The 20,773-nt window shown below is 34.7% G+C and overlaps 1 protein-coding gene across 1 annotated transcript in view; it reads right to left on the reverse strand.

Annotated features, from left to right (window-relative positions):
- The window catches only part of LOC103604559 (teneurin-3-like), a 90,196-nt gene that overhangs the window by 3,159 nt on the left and 66,264 nt on the right, over positions 1-20,773 (reverse strand). The window contains 5 exon segments of the mRNA XM_008589133.1: positions 71-303; positions 9,111-9,131; positions 9,820-10,069; positions 14,000-14,143; positions 15,786-16,053. Coding sequence (XP_008587355.1) covers positions 71-303; positions 9,111-9,131; positions 9,820-10,069; positions 14,000-14,143; positions 15,786-16,053 — 916 coding nt within the window.

The raw sequence follows: 20,773 nt of genomic DNA on the forward strand, positions 1-20,773 counted from the left end.
CGATTTTTTTTTTTTTTTTTTTTTTTTTTTTTTTATAAAAAGAAATCCTCAAATTGATAACTGCCAGTACCTTTGGGACTCATGAGTGTTGCTTCCACAGCCTTCCCTCCATCACCACATCTGGCTTCATCAAATGGAAGGCACTGCTCCCCTGTCCCTGCGACCACTTCAGCATTTTTGGTCAAGTCTTTTGCACCCGTAAGTGACTTTGGGCGATAAATTCTGCGGGTGTTAGTGTCGGAAACGTACAAATCTCCTGTGACTGGATCAGTTGCAAGGTAGTATCTATGAGCTGGGTTGCTGCTGTAAAAAGGATCATATATAAACATCACAAGAGAGTTATTCCTGATACACAGAAGGACATTGAATGTAAAATAAAACACATCACGAGAAACGGAATATAAACCGGAATCCATTATCCAGGACTGGAAAATGAACAGTATATTTAATAATGACTTAAAAGAATGTGATCACTGGTAGAATGTGAATTTCTGATATTACTGTTTTCCTTCCTCGCCTGATTCTTGATTCTGAAGATTCAACAATTTATTAATAGCCATCTTAAAAATAATTACCTGTAGAAGGCAATGTGCTTGTAGCCTAAAACAAAGAAGCGAGTTCTCTAAATTTTTTTGGCTCAATGCAAAGCCATTAATAAATTGCTCTTGAGTGACAGACATAAAGTTTATTCTAGNCTGCTGTAAAAAGGATCATATATAAACATCACAAGAGAGTTATTCCTGATACACAGAAGGAAATTAAACGTAAAATAAAACACATCACGAGAAACGGAATATAAACTGGAATCCATTATCCAGGACTGGAAAATGAACAGTATATTTAATAATGACTTAAAAGAATGTTATCACTGGTAGCAATTTTCTGATATTACTGTTTTCCTTCCTCGCCTGATTCTTGATTCTGAAGATTCAACAATTTATTAACAGCCATCTTAAAAATAATTACCTGTAGAAGGCAATGTGCTTGTAGCCTAAAACAAAGAAGCGAGTTCTCTAAATTTTTCTGGCTCAATGCAAAGCCATTAATAAATTGCTCTTGAGTGACAGACATAAAGTTTATTCTAGGTGAATGGTGTCTATCAAATTCTTCAGTGAAGTATAATACACTACCGATTTCACTGATACCTCATCATGGGGAATTATCCTTTCAAACTGAATACCTCACCCTGAAAAAATGTCATATTGTGTCTGTCTTAATTGCTCTACCATAATCTGGAAAAGTTATAATGTTTGTCCTGAGCTGCGGCATTAAATACTAAAATGAGGTCATTCAAGTGTAGGAGGCAGTCTCAGTTGGTGGCCTGATGCAGTAAGTCAGAATGCTAGATCCATTAGTTTTATTTTTAAAGTTTATAAACAGAGCTGCTCTGAAACGTGTCTATAAATTTGGTGAGATACAGATATTTGTTCACAAAATGTAATGCCTCAATTTTATAAATATAAAGTAATGCAAATGTAAAACCTATCACGTCCCATTACCTGTAAAAAATAAGACCAGCATTATGAAAGAACAAATTATGTCATACATTCGGAATTTAAAAGTTAATCTCCTTACAAACACTCGACATCACATTCTTAAGAATTAATGCAATTTTGAACCATGTGCAAAGATTTCCTTCTGAAAGGAGAAATCTAAAAACCGTTTAAATGATTTGGTGTCCCAACAAAGATGTCAACTGATAGGAATCTGCCAGATTCCATGTATCTTTCGATGACAAGCTTGGTTTTACTAATTCATTCTCATTTTCTCTCTCTCTCTTCACAGACACACAGACAGAAACACACACACACAGTTATATGCTTGTTTCCATTTATTTTATATGTGAACATCTAAAATATATAGTATAAACCCAACTCTGTATGAAGAGTTTTATTGTAATAGTAGTGTACTAGTTTTCTCATTACTTATGAAGTTAGGTACTAATGAAACAATTCTCATTATTTAATGCTCTTCCTTTTAAGTGCTGAATGTATGTATTTTATTGCTCCTATAAGAGATTCAATCTTTAAAATAACTGGGTATAGTCTACACTAGTGTTTCTCAATTGTTAGAGGGGACAGCAGATCACACATGGAGTCTACTGTAGAGACCTTCTGGAGCCCTAAAGAGCTCTATGGCTGTGATGTTGGTATACAGAGAAATACAGAGACCCACAAAGGCCTGAACATCTTCACTGTTTGGGTCTCCTTTCCAGCCTTTAATATCTTTTAGTGACAAGAGACATATTAGAGCAAGAGGTCTTGAGTATGTAAATATGTACGAAACAGTAAAAAGTGATACGAAGAACTCATAAAGACATGCAAGTCATTATGGAATAAAAACATTTCAGAACTATTGGGTTATACCAAACGATCAACTTGCCATGCTAAGTGTTATTATGTCATTTTCCTAAATTGATGCCTATAATTTTAAATGTAGCAAGATATATTATATTTCTTAATGTGGTAGTTTATTACTTTGCAATGCAGGGAAGAGCTACATATCAATGTAACACTCAGAGCAATTTTACAGAGGTTTTTTTTCTATGAACAGTCTGATATTGACAGAGCTGGTTTTTTAGGTATACATAGTTGGTGACAGAGTTGCAACTCAAGATGGATCTATTTTGGAAGATATGACACTGGGGAGATTTCTCTAGTTTTTCCTATCTCTCCCTGATTATGTAGTAATTGAGAGAACAGTTGTATAGTTGATTATGAGATTATACACACACACACACACACACACACATACTCTAAAAAAATTTTTTTGACAGTTATACATCTATGAGCATGAGTTCTGGACTAGATTGCCTGGGGTTGATTATGAGATTATACACACACACACACACACATACTTTAAAAAAATTTTTTTGACAGTTATACATCTATGAGCATGAGTTCTGGACTAGATTGCCTGGGTTTGAATCCTAGCTTCATCACTTACTAAACGTGTGATCTTGGGCAAGTTACCTAACTCATCTGTGCTTCAGATTCCTTACATGATAATAATACACATTTCATAGAATGCTGACAGAATTACATGAACTAATACATTTAAAATCCTTAGAACAGAGCCTAGCACATAATACTCAGAAGGAATTAACTATTATTATTTGCTTTTGTCATGTCTTCTTTTACATTGCAATCTGTCTTTTGCCTCATGACTCTACAAAGTGTATAAATGCAGTAATTACTGTTAGCTAACTAAAGTACAGCTTGCTTTCTGAAAATGTTAAAAAAGAAAAAAATTCTCTAAATTTGGATAGGTTCAAATTTGTTTCCTTATTTCTGCTGTCATAACAGCAGTTTATAATATCCTAAACTATTAAAATAATGCAGACTCATCTTAAAAGATCCACTTTAAATTATTTCAAGAGTAATGATAATAAAGGTAAATGACTCATGTATACTTCTTCATGCATGATTATTTGTTCCCTTATTTTGAGAAAGAAACAGATTTTTGAGGTGGCTGCTTGAGTGGTGGTGGCACATTCTTTAGCTGTGGGACACTACTTTTCTTGGAGCAAAACCAGTGGACATTCAAATCATAAGCTTTCCCTCTATTGGCATTAGTTTTATTCCAATAGGGTAGTAATGAGAGAATGTTCAAAGCAGAGCTTATATTTGCTTGTTTTCTGTCCCGAAGCATCTCCTTCCTTGAAGACACAGAAATTTCTAAATCAAGCAACATATGTCAATAGCCTTAAAAATGTCTGCCAAATGAAAGCTCTAATTTTGTACACAAATCTATTGTCCAGAAGAACAAATGTGGAGGAGTATGTGGTCCTAGAGAAGAGAATTAGCCTCTGGAAATATTCCCCTCAGAATGGTAAGAAATGAGAACTGCATAAATTCCTTGCAGTGCAGCCTAGCATGGCAAATAAGAGCTGGTTCTTAGATCCTGGCCTCTCTTAAATGAGACAAGAGATAGAACTAAAGCACTACAAGGAAAAAAAAGTGAGTTTGGAAATTCTGGGTTGACAGACTGGTGGCAGAGAAGCTCTGAATCATATACATGCGGTAAGACTGGGATTCAAGGTCACCTAATTTAAGCATGGAGAATTTCCTGACAGGGTGAGCTAGCACTTGCTTTGCAACCTCCAAAAGCCAAAGTGCTAAAGAGGGGTGTGTTGGTACAAATGAGTGGTGAGTTTTTAGATCAGTAATTTATCTACTGCAAAAACGTGAGGCTACAATGACTGAAAACAATCTGCAGCTGGCAGCTGGAGTGCAGGGATTTACAAAATGCATGGTTTGGGGAAATCTCTGTTCAGCCGTAGGAGGAGCACAACAGCATTCCTGTGTGATTGACTGTCTGAGATTTTGCCCTTTCTTTGAAAGGTTTAAAATAACATTATAATTTTGACTAAAAGCAGCAACACCAAAGAAACTGAGATCAAGTTAAGAACCTTTAGTATATTGCACCTTGATTCTTAATTCATCCTGAATTGGCTACATCATCACATTTATCAAGCCATCTTCTCTACAGTCTTATTCAATTAGACACAGACCCACTGGTGAGTGCAGGTGGCATCTGTTCATTTATTTTGTCATAATTCAGTCTTCTCAGACTAGAGAAATATTCGCAAAGAACAAGCCACAGAAGAGTCATTATTAGTACGTTTATCTTTTTAATTGGAAATTGTGCCATAGACCTTAGAACACAAAGCATATGCTTCTGAAGAAGCATAACAAATTATATTTATGTATAAAGGTAATACTGCCTATTTTAGGTAACCAAAAGACTGTCTTGGATTATTGCAAACAGGAAGTGGAATATAGTGTTTCTTTGCCTACTTGATTTTTAAATATTAAGTCAATGAGGAGTGATGAATCAAGTTTTTAAAATTTTATATCTAAACTTTAATTGATTTAAATTCACAGATCTATGGATTGACATTCTCTTTGATCCTTTAATTGGTAATATAAAATTCACAAAGTTGAGTTTTGGTCCTACATGTTTAAATGCCCCTTGGCTGGTATTAGTTAATTAAAGTTTTTTAGTTTGGAATTTTTAAGAATTGGAAGAGGGATGAGCTAAAACTTACTACCTGTTAAAGGGATTTATTAACAAACTAATATAAATATCATAGGGGGTAATGTTCAGCATATCCAAGAGAAACATATTTTTAAAGCATTTTAGATGCCTGCGTTGATGTAAAAAATTTAATATGTTGGTTGTGTAGTATTTATACCTATTCATAAAGGCTAAAGACATTTATTTTATGTAATATTCTGGAAATACTTATTAATTTGGTATAACAATACTCTCTGAATTTCAAAATAATAAGACTGTGTTTTTATGTTTGTTTTTTATTCAATATTTTTATTGCCTCATTAGTTCAATCAAAGACTGTTTACAGAATCGGAAGCATGCATTTAAAAATTTTACTTATTAACAACTAACAACTGTTCATTTTTATAGAGTTAGACACATTTTTTTTCTATTTCTTTTTTTCCTTATCATCTGTTACAAAGACTGTCATGACTTTTATGTTACGTGGAAAGTGAGAATAAGGAGAAAGCCACGCAGGATCTTATTAACCAGTAAAAAAGTAAGATAAGTTGAAATTTGTTGGTTTTATTAAGTCAGTTTTTATTAATTAGTTATCAAGCAAACTAAGTCCCTATTTTTATCCCTGATGTCATCATCTGTTTGATAATTCGGGCTCAAAAACCTTGCACGTTTCCTACACCTTCCTCTTTCTTATCACCCACGTACAGCCTCTCCATCCTCCGCCTTCCTTCATTTCACTGGTTGATTTCCCTCACCATTAGCCATCCTATTTTAGGCACCTAACATCCATGGTTTATAGTGCAACAGCTACAATTGATCTTCAAGTCATCCTGAACACTGATACTAGATTAGTATTCCTAAAGGCCACTTGAGTATTCCACGATCTTGTTCAAGATCCTAAAATGGTTAGGATCCTGTCTCTTGTTCAAGATCCTGTCTCTGTTATCCTATAGGATAGAATAGTAATTCCTTAGAGTACTCAAACCCTAAGCAATCTAACCCTAACCAGCCTTTCTACCTGTATCTCCCATTACCAACATAAACCCCCTGCTCTATTCGGGTGGATCTGATTACTTCTGGAACGTGTCTTGTTTATTTCTTTCCCAGATCCCAGTAACTTTGCTGGCTATATAAACCCTCCCCCCATGACTACCCTCCTTTCTTTGCTGTTCTGTGTAAGCAGACTCCATTTTTAGACCTAGCTCTTCACCATTAGCCATCCTATTTTAGGCACCTAACATCCATGGTTTATAGTGCAACAGCTATAATTGATCTTCAAGTCATCCTGAACACTTATACTAGATTAGTATTCCTAAAGGCCACTTGAGTATTCCACGATCTTGTTCAAGATCCTAAAATGGTTAGGATCCTGTCTCTTGTTCAAGATCCTGTCTCTGTTATCCTATAGGATAGAATAGTAATTCCTTAGAGTACTCAAACCCTAAGCAATCTAACCCTAACCAGCCTTTCTACCTGTATCTCCCATTACCAACATAAACCCCCTGCTCTATTCGGGTGGATCTGATTACTTCTGGAACGTGTCTTGTTTATTTCTTTCCCAGATCCCAGTAACTTTGCTGGCTATATAAACCCTCCCTCCATGACTACCCTCCTTTCTTTGCTGTTCTGTGTAAGCAGACTCCATTTTTAGACCTAGCTNCCATGACTACCCTCCTTTCTTTGCTGTTCTGTGTAAGCAGACTCCATTTTTAGACCTAGCTCAGTTATCAAACCTTCCAGGAAACTTTTTCTTACCATACTCCCATCTCCCAGTAATCTCTTCCTCCACAGAATTACTCTCATAAGCCATTAGATTAAGTATCAATGAATGACACTGATAATGTTATTTAGTTTGTCACATATATACCTTGTTTCCCCTACTAGACTGTGTGTTCTGAGAGCAGGTATTTTGTCTTATATTACTATTTGTCAAAGTGATTAGCACATGTAAGCGATCAGTTAATACTGACTGATTTAATACAGATGAATATCAATATAAAACCCAACAGTGTACTTTACATGCATGGTACACAAAAGAAATGCAGAAGCCCAAATTTAGTCAGAATGATATGCAGAGAAGGTTAAAGAGGGTCATGAGAGAGGGATTAAAATGAGTATCACTGCCAAACATCATGAGTTAGTACATAATTAGTTTATATTAAGGTATTACTACTAATAATGTAGCTCTAACCTCATAGATTTTTTTTCCCCGAGAAAGAGATTATAAATGCAAGTAATTTATCAAATGATTCTGAAATAAGTCAAGCTTTTTGCATATTTAAGGGATCACCCCATGGAAACCTAGCCATTTGGATACATAAAAACTCATTGTGTGGTACAGTGGAAAGAAAACGCCTTTTAGAGTGGTTCAAATTTCTGCTCCCCATTTCTTAGTTATGTATCCTGGGGAAGATATGTAACGTCCTTGAGCCTCAATTATCTCATCTGTACCTTGAAGGATTGTTGTGTGGATCTGCAACAATATACATAAAACATCTGGCCCTGTGCCTGGCATGTAACGGGCTAGCTTGTTAACAGGTAGCTGCTTTGACAGTTTTTTCTGCATTGCCTGCAGCACTTTCACATTTAGCTGGCGTACATACCTGTTTGTCTTTCCTCTTTTCTCCACAGCTACCAAGAGAGCAAGGCCAGAAAAATTTTGATATTCTGCTGTGATGGCTAATATAGAGCTTTGCATGCTCAGTTGTCTGGGGAGATTTAGCGTTAATGTTAGCATGTGACTGAGCTAGCAGCTGAAAGTACAGGTCAATAGGGGATCTCAGGAAAAGGTTCGTGGGATCATACCTGGTCATTCTGATATGCAACAGCTATCCATCTTTCGGTAGAACTTTGGTTTTTATTCACTAGTCCTCAATCTCTACACAACAGTTTAAATAGGTTATGTTGATTTATTCATCTAAAGGATCTCACATAAACTATTGCTAATTTTTCAATTTGATATAATTTCATTAGCTATTTTAATGGCCAAACTAGATTTGGCATGTCCAACCTGTCTTCCTTTTGCTAGCTTTGCTTTAAAACAAAAAGGGTGGTTTCCCTTTTTTTGCTGTTGACAAAAGTTTTTCAGTCAAAAGTATCCTTACAAGCCTTTTCTATACCTTTTCTAGCTAAGCACACGAAGCAAAAAGAATATGAAAAACTTTTGAGCCTATGTATTTGCTTCAACTATATTCATCCTTAGCTTTGAAGAAAGTCTTTTCCTCTGTCATAACGGCAATGAAAACATTACTTCTTCAATCTAGTAATTCTTACTTTAGGAAAATATAAACTTCATGCAGAGAGAAAGTCTTTTCCTCTGTCATAACGGCAATGAAAACATTACTTCTTCAATCTAGTAATTCTCTTACTTTAGGAAAATATAAACTTCACGCAGAAATGATTTTACCAGGAAGCTAATAAAGCTTAGGCTTTAGGGCCCCTTACTTGTGTGGGTCCCTTCCAAGCACAGTGAAGAGCCCTGGCAATATGTTCATGTGATCATGTTTTTTAAAAAATTTGCCAAAATAAAACATTTTTAGATTCTTTTTCTTAAACAGCATCTCTCAAGTTGAATGGGCTTTGGGCCCAATAAAACATGATCTGCTCTGCATATTGGTCAAGCTATATAGGATTTCTAAACTTTTTTACTGTCCTTCAAATTTTGTTCTATTTAATATTGCTTAGATTATGTGAGTCAGTAATTGAACCTTAGAAATTTTTTTTTGTTATGTAGAGATATTCATTATAATCTTTTTTTTGGTAGCTGGCTGGTACAGGGATTGAACCCTGGACCTTGGTATTATCAGTACCACGTTCTAACCAACTCGCCACCCGTCATTATAATACTTTATTGTAACAAAATTTATTTTATGAACCAACTTGAAAATATTTCTCAAATTATATCATATAATATAATTTGCAATAGATTGTATAATAATAGTTTAATTAAGCAGTTTTAATTCGTTAGATGTACTGTGATACTAAGTTTCCTCTCTCATAATGAAATGTTATTAGAAAACAATTTGAGAGTCACGTTGAAATGTAAAAAGGACATTTGAAAATATACAATAACCTTTAAGCAAGATGCTTACCTATGTCTAAAATCTTTATTTCTTGGTGGAAGCAGATAAAAGAGGTAAAAAAAAAAAAAAAGCACAGTTAGAAAAAATATAAAGAGTTAAATACTGTGTTTTTTAGTTATTTATACAGAAAGTTGCCAACTTAAGCAGAAATAACACTGAAAATGAATTTTGTAGGTCAAGGCTTATCAAATAACTTACAGAATAGGATGATTTTGATAATCTCACTTTAATAAACAAAGCAAAGACAACAATATATTACTTTCACTATTGGCATTATGGCTAATAGGTTAATCCAACTTGAAGATCCAATACTCTAGTTAAAGTTGTAGCCTTTGTGTATCTACTATCATATTGTAGGAAAATATTTTGTTTTAATTTTACCACTGTAAGATAAAACAGCAACACTTATATCACTGGGTTATTCTAAAGAAAACTAAAAAGATTGATAAAAATAAGTTCTGTCCTCTTAGTGCATAGAAAATTCACTGGAATCAGTGAGGCATTTTATACATTAGGTGACTTTATACTCATTTAAACATTTATGGTACAATATATGTATTGTACTTCTAACTTTAACGAAGAACTGACTTCTTTCTAGGGAGAATTTTAAACATTGGAAAGGTACGTTTAAATAAATAAATTAGTACATCACATTCAACATGTTTTAAAAAAGGCATGTTTAGCTTTGATTAAAATCCCAACTTAGGGAAAGACATACCTTAGTTCTAAAACACTTGTTACATTTCCAGAAGGGAATATCCGCCGAACATAGTTGAAATCCCCTACATACAGACTGCCATCGATCCCACAAGCTAATGCAACTGGGGCTAATAGTTTATTACCATCAGCTTGACCATTGCAACTTGGGCATGAGATGCTGCGTCTTCGTCCATTGCCCATGATACTACTGACAACTGGTGGCTGTTGGGAGATAAACTGATTTTCCCCATTTCCCTTGTACAGTATACCTAGAAGAAATAAAACATATTTTTCTTATGATAAAAAATATAAAGATGAAAAGTAAACATGTTTACTATAGCTCTCACTACAATTTAGGGCCTTTTCTATTTGGACTGGGAAACTTTTATTTAAAGTTCTATTCAATTACCTAGTGTAAAATGTTAAATGATAAAGTACGCAGGATACAAAATGTGCTGTCTGTTATAAATTTAAAGAAAGTCTGGTAAGAGGAACAAAGGACTAGCAAGAAAATTAAAAGCCCAAATTCTCAACGTTAGTGATTCTCAATCTTGGCTATATATTGGAACTGCCTGGGGAGCTGTAAAAATACTGATGTGTGTTTCTCATCCCAAGAGATTCTGATTTAATTGGTCTGGGGTGCAGCCTGAGCACTGAAATTTTAAAAAACTCTCCAGGTGATTTTAACGTGCAACCAAGTTTGAGAATCATGGTCTTCATAATGTTCTCTAGAAAATAACAAGTTTGCCTAATCGTTAATCAATGTTGAAAATATTATATATTAATCCAATTAATAAAAATATGAAACAGTAATATAAATTTCTTTCTTATAAATTGATCATAATTTTTAAAAAGTTAAAAATACTTTATGGAAAAGTAAGTTAGAAAATGTATATTAAACCTGCTAAGCTGTTAATTATAATAGAGACTTACTTTAACTCTACTATACTGTTGCTTACACTCTCATCTGATATGAGTGCATATACACGCAGTTATTTAAAATGTCAACAGGACTGTTGTAGAAGGTCAGTTTATTATTTAAAGTGAATTCTGCCTTAAGGCATGAAAGTACAAATAATTTTACAAAGACAAAAATTCAGTTCACTCCTTTATGGTCTTCAATGAAGATCTGAGAAAAAATTCCAAATGAATATTAAATATTTTCATAGTTAGGAACTAGATTTGAGTGGAGAGTCTAATTTTATTCATTTTACCGTTACTATATATATAGATCCAGGGCTCCATTTTGGCCTGATATACACTGGATGGTCAGTTGCGGTTTTTCCATGCATATTTTATGACACTTCTCAATGTGTTATTATCTGTATAAACTGTCTGCTGCTTTGACTTTGGAGCTGCATATATTTATTAGATGTTCTACATTTCAAAGCAGTTTTCAGAGCTAATGACTATATTTCTTAGCAGATATACTGTTAAAAGAATAATCCCATGAAGGTACAAACAGGAAGCTTGAGAAAATGTTTTTTCCCCCACTTTGGGATAATTTTACAATGAAGAAGAGACCAGAATAATCACATTCCTCTTACAGTTCAGCACACTTTAGGTGCATTCTATGATTACTTTTTTAATGCTTTGCTATTTGAGTGATATAATAATCACAGAAAATTTCCATAAGGAAATCAGGAAAGATAAAACAGTTTTATTCAAATTTAAGAAAAAATAATCTAAATAAACTGAATCATAACAAGAGATGAAATGCATTTTTTGTCTTGAATATTCAAAGAATACATTAATGATACCTCGGATTCTTCTTTCTGTGATTGCATTATTTGACAATTATGGAACTATAATTTCCTATAAGAGCCAATTCTGTAATTTTCATCAGAAGAATCCTACAAGTCAGCTTACTGTTCTACTGTACCTGATTTATTCAGTCATTACTTTGAACGATTGGCCCTTCATGATTCTCCTCCATTACAGCAGAATAAAAAGATGAACATTAGAATATTTATTTCCATGTTTCAGGGTGTCTGCATAAACACCCGTCACTGTCTAAACTTTTGCCTTCTCTTCTTCCTTAATATATTACTATAGCACATCCACCTTGCCATGAGTACAAATCACTTTGTTTATTCAATTAGACACATGTCACTTTGGAAAGCCACTACTTAGTCAAACTGTTCTGGGATAAAATTCTGAATCATTTCACATTTTAAAATAACATATAGTTTATAATTTATAACATTTTTAGAGGACAGAATTTTGGGTAGTTCAGTTTTTATATCTGCTATTTTAATAAAAGCTAACTATGTATTATTCTGGTTTAGAATGTGTGTGTGTGTGTGTGTGTGTGTGTGTTTATATTATACATACCTACACAGAATATCTAGAAGTTTCCTAATCCACCTGGATATGACACCGAGTGTTGGGTATCATAACAGTGGTGAATTAAAGAGGTATGAGCTTTCCTGGAGCTCTTTGTTTGTATCTCCCTACTGGTTCATCATCTCTTGGGTGAAATCCTGTAGTTAATTGGTTATGAACTTTACCCTCTATTCTCATTATAGCTAAAATGCATCTGGAGAGGTTTCTCCCAGTTCTGTTTGTAAAGGACTTCTGAAGGAATACAGAAATATGTTCAAAATGTGTGAAATATAATTTTAAATAATTTAATCACAAGCAGCTACTAGCATGGTTGGCGCATGGCTTTGCATTTTGAAAGACCATGACCACTCCTTGTGTTACTAACATAACTGAAACTACCACTGCTTCAGACAGCACTGGTGATTCTACAGGAGCCCTGAGATAACATATAGAACATCCCCCTTGGGTCAGAAGTCCCACTTCTCCAACGTGTGAGGTGCACATGACACTTGATATTGTTTCTGCTCCCAACCTTCTGGGGTACAAAATGAACTACAATCTGATGTCCAGGACATAATTAGAAAGGGAGTACAGCTTAATGCTGCTATGAAATAGTGAAGGTGTGAAGAGTTTGTCTATGCTTTTTTTCTTCTTAGTACTGAATTGCTCAGTACTATTATCTACTAGAGATAAGGCACTAGCATTTTCAAGCTGTGGCTTGAAAACTACTTTAACTGAATACATTTGGAAGGTTTAAAATGCATCTCCTCTAACACCCATAATATATTTTTTAAAAGGAACAAACATTGAAGAACATTAATTTGAAAAAGTGACCATTAGTCAGTTACGCATTTATTTATATTACATGCTCAATTCAACATTCTGAACCTTCCAAAAAACCTCTGCAAAGTCAAAAGCTAGATTATTTTGCCAAGACTGTGAAATTTCCTTCTCTGGCTACTTGTAAAAGGAGAGTAGAGAGTTACTAGCATAGTATGGTTTAGGATAGGAGGCTAAAGTAGGTTACTTTAAGGTTTTGCTTTTCCAGAAAAGCATCTTTAAATTACCTGAGAGGTAGATAGTATGTGGGCAAAATATTACAAATACAGTTAACGGAATTTGCTTAACATAAATCATATTTTCATGAGATTAAGCTGGTCATATTTTGCAAGTAATTTATCTCCTTTGGTTTGTGATATCTGAAACATGTTTCTTCAGAGCATATTCACTTGTCATATTATCAGGTCTGCTACAAGTAATACTTTTGATTCTTGCTTTTTTCTCAGATTATTCATTTGTTTTTTCCCTAATATTCACAAAGTCAAGTAACAGTCTATGTAGCCCTATTTGAGTGGGAGAATATTTTATTTCTCAGGTATAGTCTAAGCAGAATTGAAAACAAAAATCTAGATACTCAGAATAGGCTAATTGCCTAAGACTTAAAGATCTATTAGAATTGTAAAGTCACATGGATTTTTACTTTTTCTTTACTTTAAAAAAAAATCCTCCTTCCTCCATTTTTGGTAAACCTTTCTAAACTACTCTGGATCACATTCATTGACTCACTGTAGAATTAGACACTTGTAGATGAACCTGTGCTAAATATTCCCAAATACAGACCTTTCACTGTAGCACCAAAGTCAGTCACTTACATTCTAAAGGAAAAACTATTTTGTGATGAATATATGACATTTTAAAGTTCATTAGAAGAGTATTATAAGTTAGTTCCTGCTTTAGGCTTCGATAGTCTTTAGAAATATATCTTTATTTTTTTCTATCAACTCTAATCCTACGGCATGCACAGAATAAAATGTTGCTGCAATCTATCCAGTTTGAAGTTCAGCATCATTAAAAGTCTGTGAACAAGATCTTACCGTTCTGAACATCCAATACATGATGTTTATCTAGTGTCCAGCCACCCATATTGGAAGCATCTAATTCATAGCCTTGCAAAATGGCAGTCCTCTTTTCCCACAGAGTCAGGTCCAAACACGATTCATATTCATATCCAACTGACACTGGAATCAAAACAAATCACAGTTCATCATTTCAACTATAAGCAGAAATGCAATTTATTTTACTACTTTGAAAAAATTGCCTTTTTCACAATTGTGTTCTGATATGATATTTCTACTTTTTAATGGGCAGTTTATTTTTATACAAGGAGATGTGATCACATGTGATATTTTTAAAAAAATGATCTCCAAATATTATTTTCTATTGATTTAGTAGAAAATGAGTGTTTTTTCCCCCACACCACTCTTTCACATGGGTTCACAGCACAAAATGAAGTCTGCGTTGGGCAACTGTTTAAGTAATTAGATCAGATAAGTCAGCCCCAAATGGTGATTAGATGATAACCACTAGAAATAAAAATAATGTTTGCTATCTGAATAATTAGAGATGTTTAATTATGGAAAATACTTATGATAAGTAAGGTTCAATACAACAACAACAAAAAAGCCAGATTTATGACATTATATTTAGATGTTATTGTCAGGAATAAGCAAAACTAGCAGTAAGTTAATATGAATAAAACACAAATGAAAAACTTTTCAGATTACACAACGAAACATGGATTTTAAAATTTAGAAAAAAGTGAAGGGAGAAGTGGCAACTATCTGAATGATTTGAACGAATTCAAGTCCAAATTACATATCTAATTATGGAAAATACTTATGATAAGTAAGGTTCAATACAACAACAACAAAAAAGCCAGATTATGACATTATATTTAGATGTTATTGTCAGGAATAAGCAAAACTAGCAGTAAGTTAATATGAATAAAACACAAATGAAAAACTTTTCAGATTTCACAACGAAACATGGATTTTAAAATTTAGAAAAAAGTGAAGGGAGAAGTGGCAACTATCTGAATGATTTGAACGAATTCAAGTCCAAATTACATATCAATGTCACAAGAGAATGTCTATTATATTTTCAGGCAAAAACTCATAGAACAAAAACATGTTACTTTAGTTTTTGAGGTTCTGAACTTGAGCTTGAAGCTATATTACACCTACATCTATCTACCTACCTACCTATCTCAGCACGGCAGACTTTGTATTGTCCATTCATTCACTTAACAACTTAAGTTTGATGTTTTAAGATTGTCATTCCGCTGAATTGACTGGCTCTTTCTACTCAAAAGAACTGAAATAATTCTTGAATGCAAATGTTGTCTGATATCCTATTAAATATCACTATGAGTTGGAACTACATTAGTAGTTACAGATAACGAAAAAAAAAAGGATAAGGAAAGCTAGGGAGAGAAAGTTATAAAGAAAAGAAGAAAATGAAAAAAGGAAGTGAAACAGTAAGGAAAAAAAAAACATGAAAAAAAAAAAGAATCTGACAGCCTGAAATCTTATTCAGAGCATTCCTCTAAGATATAATTTCAGCCAGAAAAACTGGTAGTTTCTTCTTCCTGTCAAATGGAGTGTGTTCCTTTTCCCATGGTAGATCTAAACCAGCCAGCTTATAATTTCCCTACGACAACCTTACTGCCTTCTCATTCTGTTTATCCAATGATTTTCCATGGGCTGAAAAATTAATTTTATGATAATTTAATTATAAAATTAATTATATCATATTAATTTTATGATAGTTATGACTTGGAGAAAGTTTTTTCAATACAGAAAAGATTTATATGGAACTCACCAACAGCTTCAGATAGACCATAGACTTTCTGATTATATGCATCTGTTTTATCCCATATAAAAGTATAGGCCAAGTTTGGAGAGGCAGGAAACCACTTTTGAAAGAGTCTTCCTACTACAGCTACCATCAGATGAACCTTCATTAAATTAAATGGTATAATGGACTGGGTCATGGTGATCTTGAGAACTGACTTATATCCTGCAGCTCTGGAACTCAAGTAGGAGAGTTTCAAATCTGTTCCTGGAATTGTGGTTTCCTCATGGAGTACCTAGGTGTGAACAAAGCAGAAGCTTCAAACTGTGATCATGTATGACTATTACATAAAAGATATTTAAAAGAACCTAATAGAGCAACAAAAATAAGACACCAAAGAGTCACTATTCACAAATATGCATTTGAGCTGTTACCTTATTCAATAATTAAAAATAACTCTGCTGCTGGCCCAATTTTCTCCTCCTAGAAGCCTCATGTCATTTCTTCTGAGTTAATCGTACTTTGGGTGCTACCCTCCATATAGGAAACACTGTGACTGCTCCATCAGTCTGACATGCACTAACTTGTTAGTTCAGTAGTCACAGTGGATTCTCACTAACCCATCTTTCACCCCTGTCACCCTGGAGAATTAGAGCAGACATTTGTAAGATGGTTAGCTCAGAACGGGGATGGGGTCTAGGCCAAAGATCTGGCCTACGCCAGCTGGCTCATTTAGGGATTAAACCTATGTCCATAGCCTCATCAGCTGACTGGTCACAGCATATAACAACAGAAATGATAACAAAAAAGACCAATTCATTTGGGTTAAATTTTAGCAAATTCCGTATCCATGTTGAGAGGTAATGTAACAATAGCACATTCTCGTAATTAATTAAACGTTGAGCTATGACTTACCACTGATTTTTGATCTGATAATAAATGAGCTAATATTTTAAAGCTGCATAAAATTTTCCCCAGAGAGCAACTAATATGTTAATGAATGCACATGGAAGACACTCAATACATATTTTTTGATTTGAAGCTGGACTGTAAGAGTTAATACAATTATTTGCATAAAGATTACCTCCTTTGCAAATTTTAAAAAATCATATTCTTAACTCCAGTCTACCTGTCAATGTGACTAGCTCAGTGAATGCCAACAAATTTATACTGATATATGCGAAATACATATAATACGTTGTTTAATTATTTTGAAAAATATATTTTATGTAGTATGTAACATTTTTCTAAAGAGTTCAGATTCTCTTTACCAATGCTCTATGAGAATGGTGAATAATAACAGCTCTTCATATAGGCTTACTGCATCTATTGTAAAGTGCAAGGCAATCTATGGCCAAGAACCTGTGCCAGAAACTCACCACTTTCTCTATTAAGAATTCAACAGCATCCTCAAAGCTGTCCTCATATTGCCCTATCAAGATTCATTATTCAGACATAAAGGACTGCCTTTTCTTTCTTTCTTTCTTTTTTTTTTTTGGTGGCTGGCGGTATGGGAATGAACCCCGGACCTTGGGGTTATCAGCACCACACTCTAAGCAACTGAGCTAACCTGGCCAGCCCAGGACTGCGATTTCATGTTAAAAAAAAAAATCTTATAGTAGTAATTCAGTGTTCAGTAGTGTTTCTCCTCCTCCACGGCCTCTCCCATAGAACCGTTATGAATGATCATATCTGCTGTCTCCAAATTATAATGACTTAAGTAAAACTCTTGATACTGAGGGTCAGTTTCAATATAAACAATCATGCAGATGGAAGCAGTGCAAACAAATGGACTAAACAAACTTCCATTCTTGCCAGTGAGTTAAAGTTGGCATGAAGAGGATGTGATGGGATACAACAGATTAAGAAGGCTTTGCCACAATAAGAGGTGGTACTTCAAAATGTTCCTGGGAAGACTGACAGTATCTTTTACTACTATGTTTTCACAAACCTTCTGAAGTATCCTCTTAGACACACCAATTTATTACAGTTCGGGTTTTCCTTACCAAACATACTGACTGAATTCAGCCACAGAGTGTCTTAAGTAAATAGTTTATAAACACAAAAAACTTTTTTAGAGGTCTATTAGACCCAGGGAAAGTATTAAATTTAAGACTGACAATACTTTTGTAAGACTGTATGGTGTAGGGCGAATAAGCTAAAGATTGTTCTCCAGTGATTGAGGGAAACTATCAATGGGTTAGTTTGAAAAATAGATTCTGTGATTCCTGAATGATTCTGAAAATATAAGTGATTGAACCCTAAAGCATATATTTCCTCGTAATTTATTTTCAAAATAACTTCCGATGAATTTGATAGGTTTTCTATATGTAAGGGAGTTTTTCATTAATATGTATTTTTTTGTGACCTTCCAGGAGTTGCTGCTTCTCTATTTCAAAATATCATGTGTTATTCCTAATTTTAATAACTGATTATTGTCTCTGTCATTATTAACCTACTTTCATGGAACAAATATCTGCAATTTTGTTCATTAAAGCACACGTTTCTTCTGTATAATTTAACTTGACCGTGTTATTTTGCAGTAGCAGGAAAAGTAAATCCAGCCAGGGTGGGAAAATAAACCATTAGGCTGACTTTGCCAGCTGCATGGTCTGTATGCCCCATTCTTGACCCTGTTAAATATTCAGTTAGAAACTACATCCTGCCAATTCTACCTCCCAAATCTCTGTCTAATCTGTTCGTTCCCTCTTCTTCATTTCCACTACCCCTGTGATTGTTGGGCCCTGTCCATGTGAGCCCTGGATATGTATGGAAATATGTAACAATAACAGCCTCTCTGTCTCCTATCAATTGTGCATTTTGCCACTTGAGTTAGCTTTAGAGAAATGCTGAAAAAACTTCACTGGCCCCTTGGTTCCACATTGCTTAAAGGCCTCAAGTTCTCCACTGGATGGTATTTTTAGGACCATTCATAATCTGGTCCCACTATCATATTCTGCCTCTCTTCCCTTATACGCCTCAAGTTTAAACTGTTTTCCAGATTTTATATAACATGATTTGTGTTTCCCACCACAGAGTTGCTTGTATGTTTTCTTCAATCTGGAATATGGTTTCTTCCCTTTTCTGCCTAATCCCTCTCTAAGGCCAACTTCCTCAGTGCTATAACATGATTTGTGTTTCCCACCACAGAGTTGCTTGTATGTTTTCTTCAATCTGGAATATGCTTTCTTCCCTTTTCTGCCTAATCCCTCTCTAAGGCCAACTTCCTCAGTGCTGCTTTCTTTGGCTTTCCTAGGAACTGACCTCTCTTTTGAACTTCCAAAGTCTTCATTCAATTCTTTATCACATTTAGAATGACAGGTCGTCTTCTTTTTATCCTAGTAGAGTTCCTTGTGCAAAATAGGCTCTCAGTAAATTTTTACTAAATGTTTGCCTACTTTATGAATGCATGGAAAAGACCCCATGTATTCATGGAATTGTTGACTATTTGAAACCTATTTCAATGTCCTGGTTTGCTAGAAATCTGCCACTTATAGGCAGACACTGCCTCTAGGTTAAGTCTATTTTAGGACTGTCTAAGAAGTTCAGAATTAATACAAGATGGATCTGGGGAGGAAGTCTTAAATTGAATAAGGTTTCAATGAACTTCCTAAAGCTTCAAAGTCCGCTTGACTCTTACAAACACTGAGGTGTGACTCCTGTATATTGCCTACAGGCCTTTTTGATTTTTTGTTGTCCTATACCTTCTTGGCTCACCTCGTCTAATCTCTACCTACACTCCCCCTCCCTAGGTGATCTTATCCCATGCATTAAGTATATTTATATGCTGATGACTCCAAATTTATATCTTTAGTTTTAACCTATTCTCTGGACTCCACTTTTACATGTCTGCTTCTTACCATTTCTACCCTAATCATCTTTGTCCTAACCACCACCATTTCTCCTGTGGACTACTGAGATTGCCTCCTAACTAGTCTCCTTGCTTCAACCCTTGTCCGATATATAGAATATTCTCAGCACAGTAACTATAGTGATCCGTTTAAGAAAGTGGCTTGGATTGAATTGTGTCCCCTAAAGTCCATGTATTAGAAACTTAACCCCCACTGTGAGAGTGTTAGGAGGGTGGGAAATTCTATTTTGGTAATTGAAATGTGGGGCCTTAAAGAGGTGATTGGATCATGAGGACTGTATCCTTGTGAATGGATTGATCCATTCTTGGAATAATGGGCGTGGTTCTCAGGGCTTTAAAAGAATGAATGAATGAGGTGGTAGTTCTCTGTCTGTTCTACCATGCCATGTGAGACCCCTGCATCACTGTCACCATCACCAAGGGTCTCACCAGATGGGTCCCCTGGACTGGGACTTCCTAGTCTCTAAAACTGTAAGCAGTAAATTTTGTTTTCTTACAAATTACCCAGTTCCAGGTATTTTGTTATAAGCAACAGAAATGGACTAATAGAGAAGGAAATCAGTAACTATTCCTGCTCTGCTTAAAAATCTTCAATGGCTTCCAATTACTCAAAGTAAAAGAGTTACCTTTGTCATGGTCTTCAGTGATTTGTGACTGTGTGCTACCACTTTCACTCTGCCACACTTGCTGGCTCCTCTGCCATTTCTTGAACAAGCCAAGCACCCTCTTCCTCACTGCTTTTGAACTTGCTCTTTGCTGTGCCTGGAATGACTTTCGATTTCTAGAGCTTATTCTTTCACTTTCTTAAAGTTTCTGCTGAAATGTCATCTCACCAAAGAGATCTTCCCAGACTACACTATATAAAATTGTACCTCCATTGACTTTACCCTATTTATTATTTTTTAATAAATCTTATCACAACCTGATGTATATTTACTGTTCACTGTCTCTCTCCACTCATTAGTTGGTTAGCTCACTGAGAGCAAGTACTTCACCTGATTGGTTAGCCACTTATTCACTTACAACAGTGCCTGGTACAGAACAGGTGTTCAATAAATACTTGAAAAATGAATTTGACAAAGCTGTTATGTGCTGATGTATTTTAAAGGCCACATATTTTTACTTAGCTACTTATGAATATAGT

The sequence above is a fragment of the Galeopterus variegatus genome, unplaced genomic scaffold (assembly GCF_000696425.1).
Source record: "Galeopterus variegatus unplaced genomic scaffold, G_variegatus-3.0.2 Scaffold5232, whole genome shotgun sequence".
In the NCBI taxonomy this organism is placed as follows: domain Eukaryota; kingdom Metazoa; phylum Chordata; class Mammalia; order Dermoptera; family Cynocephalidae; genus Galeopterus; species Galeopterus variegatus.